A 17,579-nucleotide genomic window follows, 5' to 3' on the forward strand; every position below is an offset into this window, starting at 1 on the left:
ACAAGATTGATGTCTTCTTCCAAGTGCAGGAGTGTCGAAGTAATAAATAACCCAGAAAGACCGGGGTCGAACTATAGGGAGGTTAACTATATAAATTATAAATAACAACAACACAACAACAACAACAACAACAACAATAATAATTAGTAGTAGTAGTAGTAGTAGTAGTAGTAGTAGTAGTAGTAATAATACTAATACTAATAATAACAATAATAGTAGTAGTAGTAGTAGTAGTAATGATATTAATAATAGTAATAGTAATAATAAAGAGAGCTTTGAGATATAAGATTGATGTAAGGATTAAATAATAATAAAAACAAATGGCAAGGTTAGAGGATCCACTACTAATGGTACTTCAAACAAGTATAGTATAAACTCTTATTACTCAACTGGAAACCACACACAAAAGAGGTTCCAATCAGATTATAATTGTTAACATGATTACATTAATTATCTTATTCGAGTAATGCCAATACTTGTAAATATTATCAGGTATTCATGGTGATAGCTTATGTTAACAACAAATCAAGTTCCTTTCATAGCACAGATGTAGGTTATATACCATACGGTTGGGCTATGAAAGTGCCAAGCATTTGTTGTACCAAAGGTTGTTCAACACAAATCTAGATTAACCATTTAACAAGGTATTAAGAGTGAGCAAGATAATAAATATAAAACATGTTAATATCAAGCATTAAAAAGTCTATGTTGAGTTTATACTATATTTATTCTTACACCATTAGTGTAACCTTTTCACCTTGACATAATAGATTTAGCTAAACATAATGAAAGAAAGAAACATAAATAAACAAGATAAGAACATATTTATACAAATAAAGAAAAGGAAAGGAAAAGCATAAACAAGAGATTAATATAACATCAAATAAAACTTAAACATCACAAAATACAAAGAAAGAGAGCAAGAGCATGATCTTGATCTGAACACCAAGATGCCTAAATGCATGGCAAATGCCTCCTTTTATAAGCCAAAATTTGGAACTATTGATTTGATGAATAATTGTTGAGTGGGTGACCACATCTTAACTTGGTGAAAATCCTTATCTTCTTATTTGAATAAAACGTCATTGCTAACATCATAACTGGATCCACCTATACTCATGAAAGTTCTAGGAAATTCTCTTAGCTTTCCAAAAAAAAATTGAGGTCATTTAGACTTCTAGACCTTGAGATATAGGTTGAACACTGAACAGTGTCCGACCTGTAGGATATATTCGGACTTCTCTGTTGTTGCTATAATTTGGACTTGAAAACGGTCTTTTTAAATCTTGGATTCCACATGAAAGTTGTAGTCCTATGTCTTACCAAATTTGTGTAAAACATTGAGATCATTTGGACATCTAAAACTCGAGACATGACCCAATTACTGAACAGTGTTCCAGTTTGGACTGCACCAACATATCTTTTCTAAGCTTCACCCTCTCTTTATCTTCACAATTTTAGTAGTTGAATTCATCAATCAGTCCTTTGATTTATGTGATAGGCCTGCATTTAAGATGAATATTTACCATATATTAAGGCATTTTATAGTATCAGACTTGTTATTTTAGAACATGCTTTAGTTGAGGAGTTATTGATACTTCATGTGCAAAATGATGATATAAAACCTTGATAAACATGCACTTTTAAGTACTAATCACCTATCAGACCTATTTTGGCTTTCCAGGATCAAATCTCAATCTTGATTATGGGTTGCGTGATCAAAGGTTCACATCAACTCCTCATGTCTTACCTTTACTCTTGGCCAGATTTGGATGTTTTTGGGTAGTGCTTGAGTGGTTTAATTTTTTTTTTTAGTGTTGGTTGAAAGTTTGTTTATGTTTGGATGGGTGGTTTAATGGGTTATAGTAGTGCTTTAGGTTTTAGTCGAATCTGATGGTCTTCTCTCCCTTTGTTCCTTACCTTGATTTTCTCTTCCTATTGTCTCATGCTCACCTTTTAGCTTTATTTGATCACCATACACTTGTTTGGATGAAAAAGGTATAAGAGTGATGGTTTTACCATATTTTATAATAGTAAACCTATTTTTAACCCCATCATGAATTTCTTGCCTATCATATTGTCATGGTCTTCCCAATAAGATGTAACTTGCTTGCATTGATACCACATCACATAGAACTTTATCAACATACTTTCTAATCGAAAATGAAACCACAACCTGTTTAGTCACTTTCACTTCACCACTGTCATTCAACAATTGCAATCTATAAGGTCTAGTATGCTTATTAATACAAAATTTCAGTTTAATAATAAGGGTAGTGCTAGCCACATTAGCACAATTTTCACTATCTATAATTAAACTACATACCTTGTTTTGTATATAGTATCGCGTATGGAAAATATTTTTCCTTTCCAATCACTTTCATCTTCCTTGATCTAAACTTGAAGTGTACACCCTATAACTATAGATTCCCTAACTGAAAATGCTAACTCATCTTCTTCATTATCATCCAATGGTGACATGTTTTCATATTCAAATTTGTCACTTTCATATTCTACCTCTTCATTGTCTCTCATCACCATTATTCTCTTGTTTGGATACCTTGAAACATAATATTTGTTCTCTTAACATCTAAAACATTTAACATCACAATTTCGTTTAGATTGAGTGTAAGATTTACCTTTAAAACCATAAATAATTAATTTGAGTTTTTCAATAATTTTGTTGAATGTTGTTTAACATGTCTCTATCTCATAAGATTGTTACATAATTTTTTAATAAATATGAAATTCCAGACCGGTATGTATATTTCTTAACTAATCTCACAATCCGTGAAAAGATTGCGATATAATTGTTAACCGAATTGATTGCCACTTGAAGGGAATTTATTTGATTCATGTATGTCTCTACAAGCTACACGGCTTTTCCAGTTTAACAACGAACCCCGTGTTTTTCTCTTTTTTTACCTTGACAATTGTAACAACGGACAGGCAGATAGAACTAATAAAAGAAAGGAAAGAAAAGAAAAGGCAAAATCTACTGCTGAATTTGCTACTAAGAATAACAACCTTCGTTTTCGGTTGACAGAGAAAATTTCAGCTCTCAAAAGGGCTTCTAATAATCATAATAATAGGAGCCTACACCTCCTCCCTTGTTTATCATCTCGAGAAAATCGAGGCTTATTGTTTTTTTTAGAAGAAGATTAAATCTTTCTCGGTGTGTTGTGCAATTTAGACTTCTTGTCGTCAAATAATTGTCTCCCAGACAAAACTCTTTACTTGCATACTACTTCTTGTTTTTGTCAAATTTCTCTTTCTTTTGTTTCTTTTCTTGTGTTAATTCTTAGCAGATATGCCTGGAAAGGGAGAGAACCAATCATGGCTTTTTTACCGTTCAAACTGTGTGCTTCAATGGCGTCTTCACATGCTCACAGCTTTTGTTTTCCTTGTCATGGTTGTTGTTTGGAGCATGGATGGTGGTACCATTAAAAGCGTTGTAGAATCAAGAAGGTTCACCAAGCAATCTTTGACCATTAAACCTCACACACAACACCCTCTCGCAATTCTAACCGAGCAGAAGCAGCAGCAGCAAACCCTTCAAAACTTCTCTACAATCACAAAGAACGTCACAGCAGACACCCCATTAGCCCAAGAGACCAACAACAATAATACCAGTGCCCCTCCCAGATTCAACATGGTACTAAACAAAGACAAGAATGTTTCTTTTCCTCAGAATCATTTAGATGGAGTTTTGGAGAATCCAGCCCCAGGAAGGCATCAATCAGGTGGTAATGTGAAGTGGGTATCAACTGAATTGGAGCCAAACTTGACTGCGTATCTTCTTTCAAGGTGGTTAGCCTCCGGAGGGGAGCCTTGTAGAGAGTCACGTACAGTGGAGATCGTGATTCCTGGACTGGATGATAAAGATTTGATTGAGCTGACAGCTGGTGATCGTCATGAATTTGGTTTTCAAGCACTGGATGAGTCCAAGAATCTTGTTTGTTTAGGTGGAGATTATTTTGAGACCGATCTTTCAGGGGAGACATGGAAATCAAGGCCTTTAGTCAGAGATTTTGGAAATGGGTCTTACTCTATTTCGCTTCAAGTTCATCCTGATTTTGCTGGTGATTATAATCTTACTGTTATTTTGCTCTATAGGCATTTTGAAGGTCTTAAATTTTCACCGTGGAGATTTGCGTTTGATAAACAATTGCGTAAGTTTCAAATCAAGTTTGTTAAAGGTCACACTCAATTGCCAAAGATTAAAACTTGTCAAAAATCTGATTTCATTAGAGATCTTTGGTTAGGAAGGTGGACTAGGTATGGTAAAAATGATGGCTGTCAAATTAGTAACGATGGCCGGTACCGCTGTCTCGCGCCAGATTTTCCATGCCAAAGTCCTTGGTGTAGTGGTTCTTTAGGGATGTTAGAGAGTAATGGCTGGGTGTATTCTAGTCATTGTTCATTTAGGTTGTTTTCAGCTGATTCTTCTTGGAATTGCTTGAAGAATCGGTGGATTTTCTTTTGGGGTGATTCGAATCATGTTGATACTATAAGAAACATGCTCAATTTTGTGTTGGATTTGCCTCAAATACCATCAGTTCCTAGACGGTTTGATATGAACTTTTCAAACCCGAACGATGCTTCTCAGACTGTTCGGATTACTAGCATTTTCAATGGTCATTGGAATGAAACACTGAATTATGAAGGATTTAATTCCTTGGCGGATGAAGGATTTAGGAATTTGTTGAAGAAGTACTTCTCAGAGGACACGTTGCCAGACACTATAATCATGAATTCAGGTTTACATGATGGTGTGCATTGGCGAAATTTGAGATCATATACGGCGGGAGCTGACTATGCAGCATCATTCTGGAAAGAAATTATGGATTCAGTGAGGCAGAGAGGATTGGCAGTTCCACTCATCTTTTACCGGACAACGGTAGCCACCGGTGGGTATGCAAGGACACTGCAATTTAATCCGAACAAGATGGAGGTATATAATTGGGTTGCTTTAGAGAAATTTAGGCAAGCTGGGTTGGTTACTGGTGTGATAGATGACTTTGATATGACTTTTCCATGGCATTTTGACAATCGGTGCAATGACGGAGTACACTATGGCAGAGGTCCAGCTAAGATGAAGTGGAGGGATGGTGAAATTGGCCACCAGTATTTTGTCGACCTCATGTTGGCTCATGTGCTGCTCAATGCTCTGTGTTCAAAATAGCAAGTGAAGGAGGTAGTTGATTTATTCTTTTGGCTGTCAATAAACAGTGAGGAGCACTGTTGCCAGCTTTGCAGAACTAGCCAGTGCAAGGAGTTGCAGGCAAAGCTAAAAATTTATGTTGATATGGGCTGCGGGCATTTGGAGGTAAATTCTAGACGTAGTGATTTTCACATGTTGGTTCACACCACACTTTCAGTTAGGATTGGGATTCTTTATTTGTTTATAGATGCATTGTTGTACAAAGGTATATATTATGAGATGCTGTAAATTTCGAAAGACAATAGCTATGGAATCTATTATCATGATCTACAGTAATTATTACATGGATTTGGTAGGAGTTCAGTGTTGTTTTAAGAAGTTCAATCTCATTGCATTGTTGAAATCTGCAGTTCAGGCATCAAAAACTGCTTGGTGGTATAAGCTCATCATATGCATGAAATGCATCATAAGTGAGTTTGCACTTGATTTAGCAGTTCGTGCAAGCAATGTACTTCAAGGTAATCAAGCAGTTGTTATGTGCTCTGCAGGCCACTTTATAGCAGTTGGTTTATAGGAACTAAGTGTTTAGGTAAAATATAGCGATGGTAATTCATTCCCAACTCTTTCTGCGACAGAAACTCATGTGCGAAATCTTAATAAAAATTTCATATTTTGGAATCGTATTTTGTGTGTTTTTTCTTCATTGCATTTAGAGCTGTTGCTCCTAATGAAAATAGCTATTTTCAAGATCTCATTATTGAAGATAGGTAATGTAAGATTTTATATATATATGTGTGTGTTTTTGTTCATGCTTGTTCAGTACATTCTCGGATTTTACATTTGTTTCAAACACGTTACCCTGAAGTTCTGGATGCATGTAGTTGATATGCAGAAAAGAAGATGGCATGTTCTTTGTTTTATATTTTTCTTCACTCTTGTTAAAGATGTTTTTGGCATTGGAAAACGACTTTAAATTCACAGGATTGGATTTCTAACAACTGTAGCTTGTATTTGACGAGAACTTGTTTGGCAAAAGCGAGAGTGTGCTTCGAAGATGATGAACCCCATGGAATTTAGCTAGCAATCTATGGTTTATTTTCACTTATTTGATCAATATGCTTGACTTTCGGTGGCACTATAATATATAGCTTTGACATAAAGTGGATTCGTTTATTGAAGAAGAAAAAAAAAAGGAGAAAGGAAAAGCAGAGAGACTTCTATAATCCTGTATTGATTGACTTGTTTGAAACACAAAGAGAATTGAAAATGACCTTTGGGAGTCTTTTCTAGTTGAGTAGTTGATGGGAGTTGTTTGCTTCGTTGCAGGCAAAATGTTGTTTAACACACGAGCATGTATAAAGTACAGCTTCCTTTTGTAAAGCAAGTTCACGATATAGTAATTCCAACTTATTTGATTAATAGGCAAAGACGGAAGTTTTGAATATATTTATTTTTGCATTTCAAATATATATATATATATATATATATATATATATATATATATATATATATATATATATAAAGCAAGTTCACTATAGTAATTTTTTTTTTCTTCAATTTTTTTTTTAATTTTTTATATTATTTTGCACCTCGATTCTGCAGACCCTCTTAAAGAGTTGGAGATCCGTGCAGCTGCATTTGCATATCTTGTAGAGAAGAAAAATGAAAAAAAAAATATATAATAATTATTGTTGTTGTTGTTATCACTAATAGTTAATAATTTTTTAAAAAATTATTACTATAAAAACTTTGGCCAAAACAAGTTTAATATTATTAGTAATATGATAAATATTATTATTTTTATTCTAAATATTATTATCTTTATTATAATTAAAAGTATTAATATTAAGAATATTATTATTATGATATAAATATAATGATTTTTATTATAATTAATATTATTAATATTAAAAATATTGTTATTTTTATTATAAATATTATAATTTTGATTATAATTAATATTATTCATATAATAATTAATACATTTGTAGAAAATATTATAAATATTGAAAAGAAAAAATAGATTTGATTTGTAGGGTAAAATTAAAAAATTAATATTAATATTATTGTTGTTGTCATCATTAGTAAATTTTTTTTAAAAAATTATTATTGCCGTTGAAGAAAAACCATAATTTTTTTTAAAGATTGAAAAAATATAAAAACATGGATACAAACACCTGACGCTAGGCCAAACCCGCGTGCTAGCCGCGGCCTCGGGCTACAAACACCTGGCATTGGGTTTGCACAGCCTTGGGCGATAGGGATTGGCCCACGCGCCTGGCTGCATACCCAGGCAAGTAGGTTTGCAAGCCCGCACGCCTGGCTGCAGACACAAGCAGGCAGGTCTGTAAGCCCGCACCCCAAGGTCTACAGACCTAGGTGCAAGGGCTGCATACCCAGGCGGTGGGTGCAGACCAACGCGAGGGGTTGCAAAATTACATGCCTGGGGTCTGCAGACTCATGCTCTGGGTGCAAACCCGCTACTAGGTCTCTTCTGACCTGCACTGGGGTTCTACAACAAGTTCATGTACCCTATACTTGATCTCCTGTCAAGTCCAAGTACACTGGACTTGGTCGTCAGCCAAGTCCAGGACTCCTATGGCCAAGTCCATATTCCCCTGGATTTGGTCGCCTACCAAGTCTACATATCCATCATCCAAACCCATATGTAATGGGTCCATCATCCGGACCCAAATGTAATTGGTCCTGTGTTCGTACCGACCTCTCTTGGGTCTGCACGGGAGCCAAGGCTGATGGGTTCATCGACAAGGCAAAACCCAAGTATCTTTGGTGTTGTGCCAAGGCTAAAGGGTCCTAGCGATTGGACCCAAAGTTAATGGGATCTATAGCAGGATCCAATTCTCTTAGGTCTAAGGTAGGACTCATTAGCCTGAACCACACGCTGATGTTCTGCATACCTGGGAGCCTATGGTTTACAGCCCCGCACACCTGGATCTCTTCTGACCCATCGAACCCATCAACACTTCAAAAAGGACTGGGTCTGGCTACCTAACACTACCAAAAGATTGATGTCTTCTCCCAAGTGTAATAGTGTCAAAGTAATAAATAACCCAGCAAGACCGGGGTCGAACCACATGGAGGTTAATTGTATAAATTATAGACAACAATAATACAACAACAACAACAATAACAACAGTAATAATAATAGTAATAGTAGTAGTAGTAGTAATAATAATAATAATAATAATAATAATAATAAAGAAGTTGATGAGAACTTTGGGATGGGAGATTAATGTAAGGATTAAACAATTATAAAAACAAATGTCAAGGTTAGAGGATCCACTAATGGTATTTCAAACAAGTATAGTATAAACTCTTATTACTCAATTTGGAAACCACACACGAAGGAGGTTCCAATCGGATGATTTGTCATTAATAACTCGTTATAAATTGTTAACATGATCATATTAATTATCTTATTTACGTAACACCAAACTTTTAAATATTTTCAAGAATTCATGATGCTTACTTATGTTAACAACAAATCAAGTTCCTTTCATAGCACAGGTGTAGGTAAATACCATACGGTTGGGCTATAAGAGTGCCAAGCATTTGTTGTACCAAGTGTTATACAACACAAATCTAGATTAACCATTTAACAAGCAAGGTATTAAGAATTAGTAAGATAAAAAGATAAGACATGTTAATATTAAACATTAAGGTCCATGTTGAGTTTACACCATACTTATTCTTACACCATTAGTGTAACATTTTCACCTTAACATAATAAACTTAGTGATTAGTACTTAAAAGTGCATGTTTATCAAGGTTTCATATCATTATTTTGCACTTAAAATATCAATAACTCCTTAACTAAAGCATGTTTTATAATAACAAGTCTGATACTATAAGATACCTTAATATATGGTAAATGTTCATCTTAAATGCAGGCCTATCACATAAATCAAAGGATTGATTGATGAATTCAATTACTGAAATTATGAAGATAAAGAGAGGGTAAAGCATAGAAAAGTGATGTTGGTTCAGTCTAAACTGGAACACTGTTCAGTAATTGAGTCATATCTGGAGCTGTAGATCTCGGATTTAGGTTTGTTTTATATAGATGGGAAGTTAAGACATAGGCCTAAAACTTTCATGTTGAGTCCAAGATTTAAAAAGACCGTTTTCAAGTCCAAATTATAGCAACAACGAAGAAGTTTGAATTTGTCTTGCAGCCCAGACACTGTTCAGTGTTCAGCCTATATCTCGAGTTCTAGAAGTCCAAATGACCTCAATTTTTTTTCCTAGAAAGCTAAGACAATTTCCTAGAACTTTCATGAGTAAAGGTGATTCTAATTCTGACATTGGCAATGACGTTTTGTTCAAACAAGAAGATAAGGATTGTTACCAAGTCAAGATGTGGCCACCCACTCAACTATTATTCATCAAATCAATAGTTCCAAATTTTTGCCTATAAAAGGAGGCATTTGTCATGCATTTGGACATCTTGTTGTTCGGATCAAGATCATGCTCTTGCTCTCTTTCTTTATATTTTATAATGTTTAAGTTTTATTTTATGTTATATTAATCTCTTGTTTATACTTTTCATTTTCTTTCCTTATATAATTATGTTCTTATCTTGTTTATTTATGTTTCTTTCTTTCATTATGTTTAGCTAAATCTAAAGGTTTAACATGGGAACTTTAATGTTTGATACTAACATGTTTTATATTTATTATCTTGCTCACTCTTAATACTTTACTTGTTAAATGGTTAATCTAGATTTGTGTTGAACAACCTTTGGTACAACAAATGCTTGGCACTTTCATAGCCCAACCGTATGGTATAACCTACACCTGTGCTATGAAAGGAATTTGATTTGTTATTAACATAAGCTATCACCATGAATACCTGATAATATTTACAAGTATGGCATTACTCGAATAAGATAATTAATGTAATCATGTTAACAATTTATAATCTGATTGGAACCTCCTTTGTGTGTGGTTTCCAGTTGAGTAATAAGAGTTTATACTACTTGTTTGAAGTATCATTAGTGGATCCTCAAACCTTGACATTTGTTTTTATCATTAATGGATCCTCTAACCTTGACATTTGTTTTTATCATTGTTTAATCATCACATTAATCTTACATCTCAAAGTCCTCTTTATTATTAATATTACTATTATTACTATCATTATTATTATTATCACTGCTACTACTACTACTACTGTTATTATTGTTGTTGTTATTGTGTTATTGTTATTTATAATTTATATAGTTAACCTCTGTGTGGTTCGACCCTGATCTTGCCGGGTTATATATTACTTCGACACTCCTGCACTCGGGAGAAGACATCAATCTTTTGGTCGTGTCACTTAGCTAAACATAATGAAGAAGAGAAACATGAATAAACAAAATAAAGAACATAAATAAGATACAAGTTAACTAAGTAAAGGAAAGGAAATGAAAAGCATAAACAAGATATTAATGAAAGCAAAACTTAAGAATTACAAAAAAAATATAAAGAAAGAGAGCAAGAACAAGTTCTTGATCTAAATAACCAAGCCCCTAAATGCATGGCAAATGCCTCCTTTTATAGGCCAAAATTTGGAACTATTGAATTAATGAATAATTGTTGAATGGGTGGCCAACTCTTGACTTGGTGAAAATCCTTATCTTCTTGTCTGAATAAAACATCATTGCTAGTATTAGAACTAGAACCACCTGTATTCTTGAAAGTCATAGGAAATTGTCTTATCTTTTCAGGAAAAAAATATGAGGTTATTTGGACTTCTAGAACTCGAGATATGGGATGAACAGTGTTTGGGTTGTAGGACAGATTCGGACTTCTCCGTTATTGCTATAATTTGGAGTTGAAAACGATCTTTTTAAATCTTAGACTCCACATGAAAGTTGTAGGCCTATATCTTATCGAATTTATCCAAAACATTGAGGTCATTTGGACATCTAGAACTCGAAATATCACTCAATTACAAAACAGTGTTCCAGTTTGGACTGCACCGACATCTCTTTTCTAAGTTTGGCCCTCTCTTTTTTCCTTTCAATTTCAATACTTAAACTCATCAATCAATCCTTTCATTTATGTGATAGGCCTGCATTTATTATGAACATTTACCATAAATTAGAGGTATTTTATATTATTAGGTATGTTATTATAAAACATGCTTTAGTTAAGAAGTTATTGATACTTCAAGTGCAAAATGATGATATAAAACCTTGATAAAAATGCACTTTTAAGTATTAATCACACCACCCAACCAGCTTATTACTAGTCCCTAGTAATCAAAGTGTTAAAATAGAAAAACAATTTGCAAATTCCATAAAGCAAGGCATTCATCATTCGACTTCCATTAATCTATCCAGATAAAAAAACTGTCATTAAATTCATATATCTACTCAATACCTCTTAAACAAGATATTAATAAACCTTTATTTTGTGCTCAAAATATCAACATATAGTTATGAGGCTTTACTTGGAAGAAAACAAATTTTTTGTTCTAATGTTTAAGGTTAACTTCCTTGAGTTGAGATTATAATCTTTTTTTTTTTAATATATACATATAACTTAAAACATAATGCATCTTTAATCCATGTAATGAGTTTTTGGCTAATGACTCCCAGACCAGTTGGTCTTAGGGCATTAGGTGTTAAGACACCCCTACGAGCTTAGTAACTCAGGTTGCAGATACTAATACGTAGATAGTGCAATGTTTGATTCCCTTAAGCTTTTTTCCTCAACTCATGTAACAAGCGTTGGGCCAATAGCTCCCAAGTCAGTTGACTTTAGGGTATTAAGTGTTAAAACATCTCTTCGGGCTTAATTGCTTAAATTAGGGAGGCTACGAAACCAAACTTATCTACATTTTTATTTTCATCATTTTTTTGTTTTTGCAAATTATATATTATCTCTTTCCCTTAGTTGTTACGTTTAACAAAAGAACATAAATAATGTAATAATCCAATGTGCAACCCATAATCATATGTTAAAGTGTGTGTGTGAAAATTAAGATTTAAGAATACTTGTTAAATGAGCATATGAGCAGAATCAATAGATAACAATACGAGAGTTTGTAAACCTGAATATTTCAAGAAGTATTCTGATAGACCTTGTTAAAAATGTTTACTAAGATGTGTCTCAAGAGTCATTTTAACAAAAAAAAAAAAAATCCTTTACTCTGCCATCCTAGTAACAACAGTTTTGTAAATAATTTATAAAATAGAAAACACAGTTAGTTTTTTTTTTTTAATATCAACTACTACCCTTTCCCCCCAACCAAAATGAGACATTGTCCTCAATGTTCTAAGGTAGAAAGATAGAGTATAGAAGACATCACCTGAAATAGCAAACACTAACAAACCTGAAACACACTTAAACAAATATAAGAAACAAAAAAACACAATAATAAAACCAAAAGACACAAAGTTCTTACAAACAAAGGCTTAAATCCAATCTAAGCTTTTTATGGCTTTCCTTAGTTGATCAATTTATGCGACTCATGGAGGGATCAATTATAGGGATGAAAGATTATAGTTGGTCAGTCAATTGTTCAGCAGTAGCAGCAGCGATATTGATTTGTCGTGCTAAAGATGTTAGAAATTCATGTTCCACAGCATGATCAAGAAAAAACAACAACTTATCATAAAAACCATTAACATTTAATAGACCTATGGGTTTATGGTGAATGTGCAGTTGGGCTCAAGAAAAAATATGAAAGATCTCTTTCAATGTGCCCAGACCACCTAGTAAGGCAATGAAGGCATCAACGTGTTTAAACATTATATTCATTCGATCAGACATTGTGGAGACCTGTAATTCCTCCCTAATTGTTTTTCCAATGATGTCCCCTTATGCTAAAGCTTTAGGGACAACCCCCAAAACTTGACTACCTCCTAAAAATGCAGCTATTGACACTCCCCCCATTAACCCAAGGCTGCCTCCCCCATACACTAAATGAATCTTTCTCTCAACTAGTACCTGACCAAGATGATTTGCTGATTCTAAAAATGTTATTTCCTTTCCAAGACTAGATCCACTGAAAACACAAATATTTCTTATGTGATGACTTGAGGAACTTGCCATTTCTACACACTTCTATATTTGATGAATGTATGGGTTCACTAGAAATGAAGGGAAGGAAGAGAAGAATTTATAAATAAAAAATTGAAAATATAATCATACCACCTATATGTAGGCCAACTATAGTCTCTCTCTCTCTCTCTCTCTCTATATATATATATATATATATATATATATATATATATATTGAAAAAACACGTGTATGTATAGGTAGTTGTAATTGTGGCTTGACACGACCAAAAGCTTGATGTCTTCTCCAAAGTGCAGGAGTGTCGAAGTAATAAATAACCCGGCAAGACCGGGGTCGAACCACAGAGAGGTTAATTGTATAAATTATACACAACAATAACAACAATAACAATAATAATAACAATAGTAGTACTAGTAATAGTAATAATAATAATAATAATACTCAGTACGTGGCGTTGTTATACCTGAGAATGATCTAAAAGATCGGGTCACAGGTTTCCAGCCTATATACTGAGTTTATGAATAGATTATAATAATAATAATAACAACAACAACAACAACAATAATAATAAAGAAGAGAAGGAAGAAATTAATGAGAACTTTGAGTTGAAAGATTAATGTAAGGATTAAACAACGATAAAAATAAATGTCAAGGTTAGAGGATCAACTAATGGTACTTCAAACAAGTATAGTATAAACTTTTATTACTCAATTGGAAACCACACATAAAGGAAGTTCCAATCAGATTATAAATTGTTAACATGATTACATTAGTTATCTTATTCGAATAAAGCTAATACTTGTAAATGTTGGCAGGCATTCATAATTATAACTTATGTTAACAACAAATCAAGTTCCTTTCATAGCTCAGGTGTCGGTTATACCATACAGTATGGGCTATGAAAGTACCAAGTATTTGTTGTACCAAGTGTTATACAACATAAATCTAGATTAACCATTTAACAAGCAAAGTATTAAAAGTGAACAAGATAACAAATATAAAACATGTTAGTATCCAACGTTAAGGTCCATGTTAAGTTTATATTATACTTATTCTTACACCATTAGTGTACCCTTTTCACCTTGACATAATTAACTTAGCTAAACATAATGAAAGAAAGAAACATAAATGAACAAGATAAGAACATAAATGAGAAAGAAGTTAACTAAGTAAAGGAAAGGAAATGAAGTGCATAAACTTGATATTAATGAAAGCAAAACATAAGCAATACAAAGAGAGAAAGCAAAGCATGATCTTGATCTGGAAACCAAGATGCCTCAATACATGGTAAGTGCCTCCTTTTATAGGCCAAAATTTGGAACTATTGATTTGTTAATTAATTGATGAGTGGGTGGCCACATCTTGACTTGGTGACAATCCTTATCTTCTTGTCTGAACAAGACGTCATTGCTAACATCATAATTTGACCAGAATCCTCAGGAATGTTCTAGGAAATTGTCTCATCTTTCCAACAAAAAAAAGATGAGGTCATTTGGACTTCTAGAACTCAAGATATGGGCTGAACACTAAATAGTGTCTAGGCTGCAGGACAGCTTCGGACTTCTTCGTTGTTCCTTCAGTTTGGACTTCAAAACGGCCTTTTTAAATCTTGGGCTCCTCATGAAAGTTGTAGGCTTTGTCTTACCTTTCCATCCATATAAAATGGACCTAAATCCGAGATCTAGAGCTCCAGATATGATCCAATTACCGAGCAATGTTCCGGTTTGGACTGCACCGGCATCTCTTTTCTAAGTTTGGCCATCTCTTTGTCCTTTCACTTTCAATACTTAAACTCATCAATCAATCCTTTTATTTATGTGATAGGCCTGCATTTAAGATGAGCATTTACCATAAATTAAGGTATCTTATAGTATCAAACTTGTTATTATAAAACATGCTTTAATTAAGGAGTTATTGATACTTCAAGTGCAAAATGATGATATAAAACATTGATAAACATGCACTTTTAAGTACTAATCACACCCCCCAACCAGCTTATTACTAGTCCCTAGTAATCTAAAGCGTTAAAATAGAGAAACAATTTGCAAGTATCACAAAGCAAGGCATTCATCATTCAACTTCTATTAATCTATCCAGATAAACAAACTCTCATTAAATTTATATTACTGCTTCATACTTCTTAAACAAGATATTAATAAACCTTCTTTTTATGTGCTCAATATATGAAAACATAGATGATGGGGCTTTTGTTGGAAGAAAACAATATTATGTTCAAATGTTTAAGGTGAACTTCCTTGGGTTGGGATTATTATTATTATTACTTTTTTTCTCTCTCTTTTTTTTTTTCTTTTTTTCTTCTCTTTTTTTTTTTTAATTTTATTTATATACACATACAACTTAAAACATAATGTATCTTTAACCCATGTAACGAGTTTTAGGCTAATGACTCCCAGACCAGTTGGTCTTAGGGCATTAGGTGTTGAGACACCCCTACGAGCTTAACAACTCGGGTTGCAGATACTGATACGTAGATAGTGCAATGTTTGATTTCCTTAAGCTTTTCTCCTTAACCCATGTAACAAGCTTTGGGCCAATAACTCCCAAGTCAGTTGACTTTAGGGTATTAGGTGTTAAAACACCCCTTCGGGCTTAATTGCTTAGGTTAGGGAGGCTACGAAACCAAACTTATCTACGTTTTTATTATCATCAATATTATCATCATTTTTATTTTTTTTTGCAAATTATATACTAACCCTTACCCTTAGTTGTTACCTTCAACAAAAGAACATAAATAATGTAATAATCCAATGTGCAACCCACAATCATATGTTAAAGTGTGTGTGTGAAAATGAAGGTTTAATAATACTTGTTAAATGAGTATATGAGCAGAATCAAGTGATAACAATGCGAGAGTTTGTAAACCTGAATATTTCAAGAAGTATTCTAATAGGCCTTGTTATGAATATTGCAAATAACCGTTAGAAAATTTTTACTAAGATGCGTCTCAAGAATAATTCCTCTTTACTCTGCCATCCTAGTAATAACAGTTTTGCCAAATGGTTTTAAAAACAAAAACAGTTAGTTGGTTAGTTTTTTTTTTTTTTTTTTAAACTACTACCCTCTCCCCCCAACGAAAACGAGACATTGTCCTCAATGTCCTAAGGTAGAAAGATAGAGTATAGAAGACATCACCTGAAACAACGAACAATGATAAACCTGAAAGACACTTAAACAAATATAAGAAGTAACAAAACAAAATAATATGCTATTAATAAAACCAAAAGACACAAGGTTTCACAGATGAAGGCTCAAATCTAATCTAAGCTTTTTACGGCTTTCCTTAGCTGACCAATCTAGGCGACTCATGCAAGGATCAATGACAGGGATGAAAGATTGTAGTTGGTCAATCAATTGTTCAGCAGTAGCAGCAGAGATTATGATTTGTCGTGTTGAAGATGTTAGAAATTCCTGTTCCACAGCTTGATCAAGGAAAGATAGCAACTTATCATAAAAACCATTAACATTTAACAAACCTATAGGTTTATGGTGAATGTGCAGTTGGGCCCAAGATGAAATATGAAAGATCTCTTCCAATGTGCCCAGACCACCTGGTAAGGCAATGAAGGCATCAGCATGGTTAAACATGGTATTCAGTCGGTTAGACATTGTTGGGACCTGTAGTTCCTCTCCAATTGTTTTTCCAATGATGTCCCCATTTGCTAAAGCTTTGGGGACAACCCCCAAAACTTGACTGCCTCTTAAAAATGCAGCCATTGACACACCTCCCATTAACCCAAGGCTGCCTCCCCCATACATTAAATGAATCTTTCTCTCAGCTAGTACTTGACCAAGATGATTTGCTGATTCTAAAAACTCTTTTTCTTTCCTAGGACTGGATCCACCGAAAACACAAATATTTCTTACATGATGACTTGAGGAACCTGCCATTTCTACACACTTCTATATTTGATGAATGTATGGGATGAGTAGAAATGAAGGGAAGGAAGAGAAGAATTTATAAATGAAAAAGTGAAAATGCAATCATACCACCTCCATGTAGGCCAACTGTAGTCTCACACTCTCTCTCTTTATTTATTTATTTTGACAAAGCATGTATGTACAGGTAGTTGTGATTGTGGCTCACATCTTCCCTTGGTTTTACGTCCAAGAACGGCTTAAACGCCCTCTATGGGTAGGGGATAGGCTTCCCATCCAGTTTTCTTAAAAACTGGCAAACAGGGTCTTTTTTAGTCAGATTCCCAAGACTAAGTCGATCATGTTCTTTATGGAATTGTGGCCATAAATCATGAATTACACGATGCACATCTCCACTAGGATGCGTCTCAAGGGTCAATAAAAGATTATCTAAAGACCCCTTACTTAGGCCATCCTTAATGAATTGTATTTTATCTTCACGGTT

The 17,579-nt window shown here is 33.8% G+C and overlaps 1 protein-coding gene across 2 annotated transcripts; it reads left to right on the forward strand.

Moving 5' to 3' along the window:
• Positions 1-2,935: 2,935 nt before the first annotated feature.
• Positions 2,936-5,522, forward strand: LOC118034544 (uncharacterized). 2 transcript variants are annotated; one of them, XM_035039877.2, is made up of 2 exons: positions 2,936-3,175; positions 3,306-5,522. In XM_035039877.2, exon 2 carries the CDS (start codon positions 3,311-3,313, stop codon positions 5,183-5,185), a length of 1,875 nt encoding a protein of 624 aa, XP_034895768.1. In that variant the 5' UTR covers positions 2,936-3,175; positions 3,306-3,310; the 3' UTR covers positions 5,186-5,522. The 2 variants fall into 2 exon arrangements, with proteins under 2 accessions (XP_034895768.1, XP_034895767.1); XM_035039876.2 differs by having other exon boundaries at positions 3,309-5,522.
• The last annotated feature ends 12,057 nt before the right edge of the window (positions 5,523-17,579 follow it).

Source organism: Populus alba, chromosome 10 (assembly GCF_005239225.2).
Source record: "Populus alba chromosome 10, ASM523922v2, whole genome shotgun sequence".
Taxonomy (NCBI): Eukaryota; Viridiplantae; Streptophyta; class Magnoliopsida; order Malpighiales; family Salicaceae; genus Populus; species Populus alba.

What these genes read in the sequence shown, in the direction of transcription:
- LOC118034544 (XM_035039877.2), top strand. Translation starts at nt 3,311, where the DNA reads ATGCCTGGAAAGGGAGAGAACCAATCATGGCTTTTTTACCGTTCAAAC.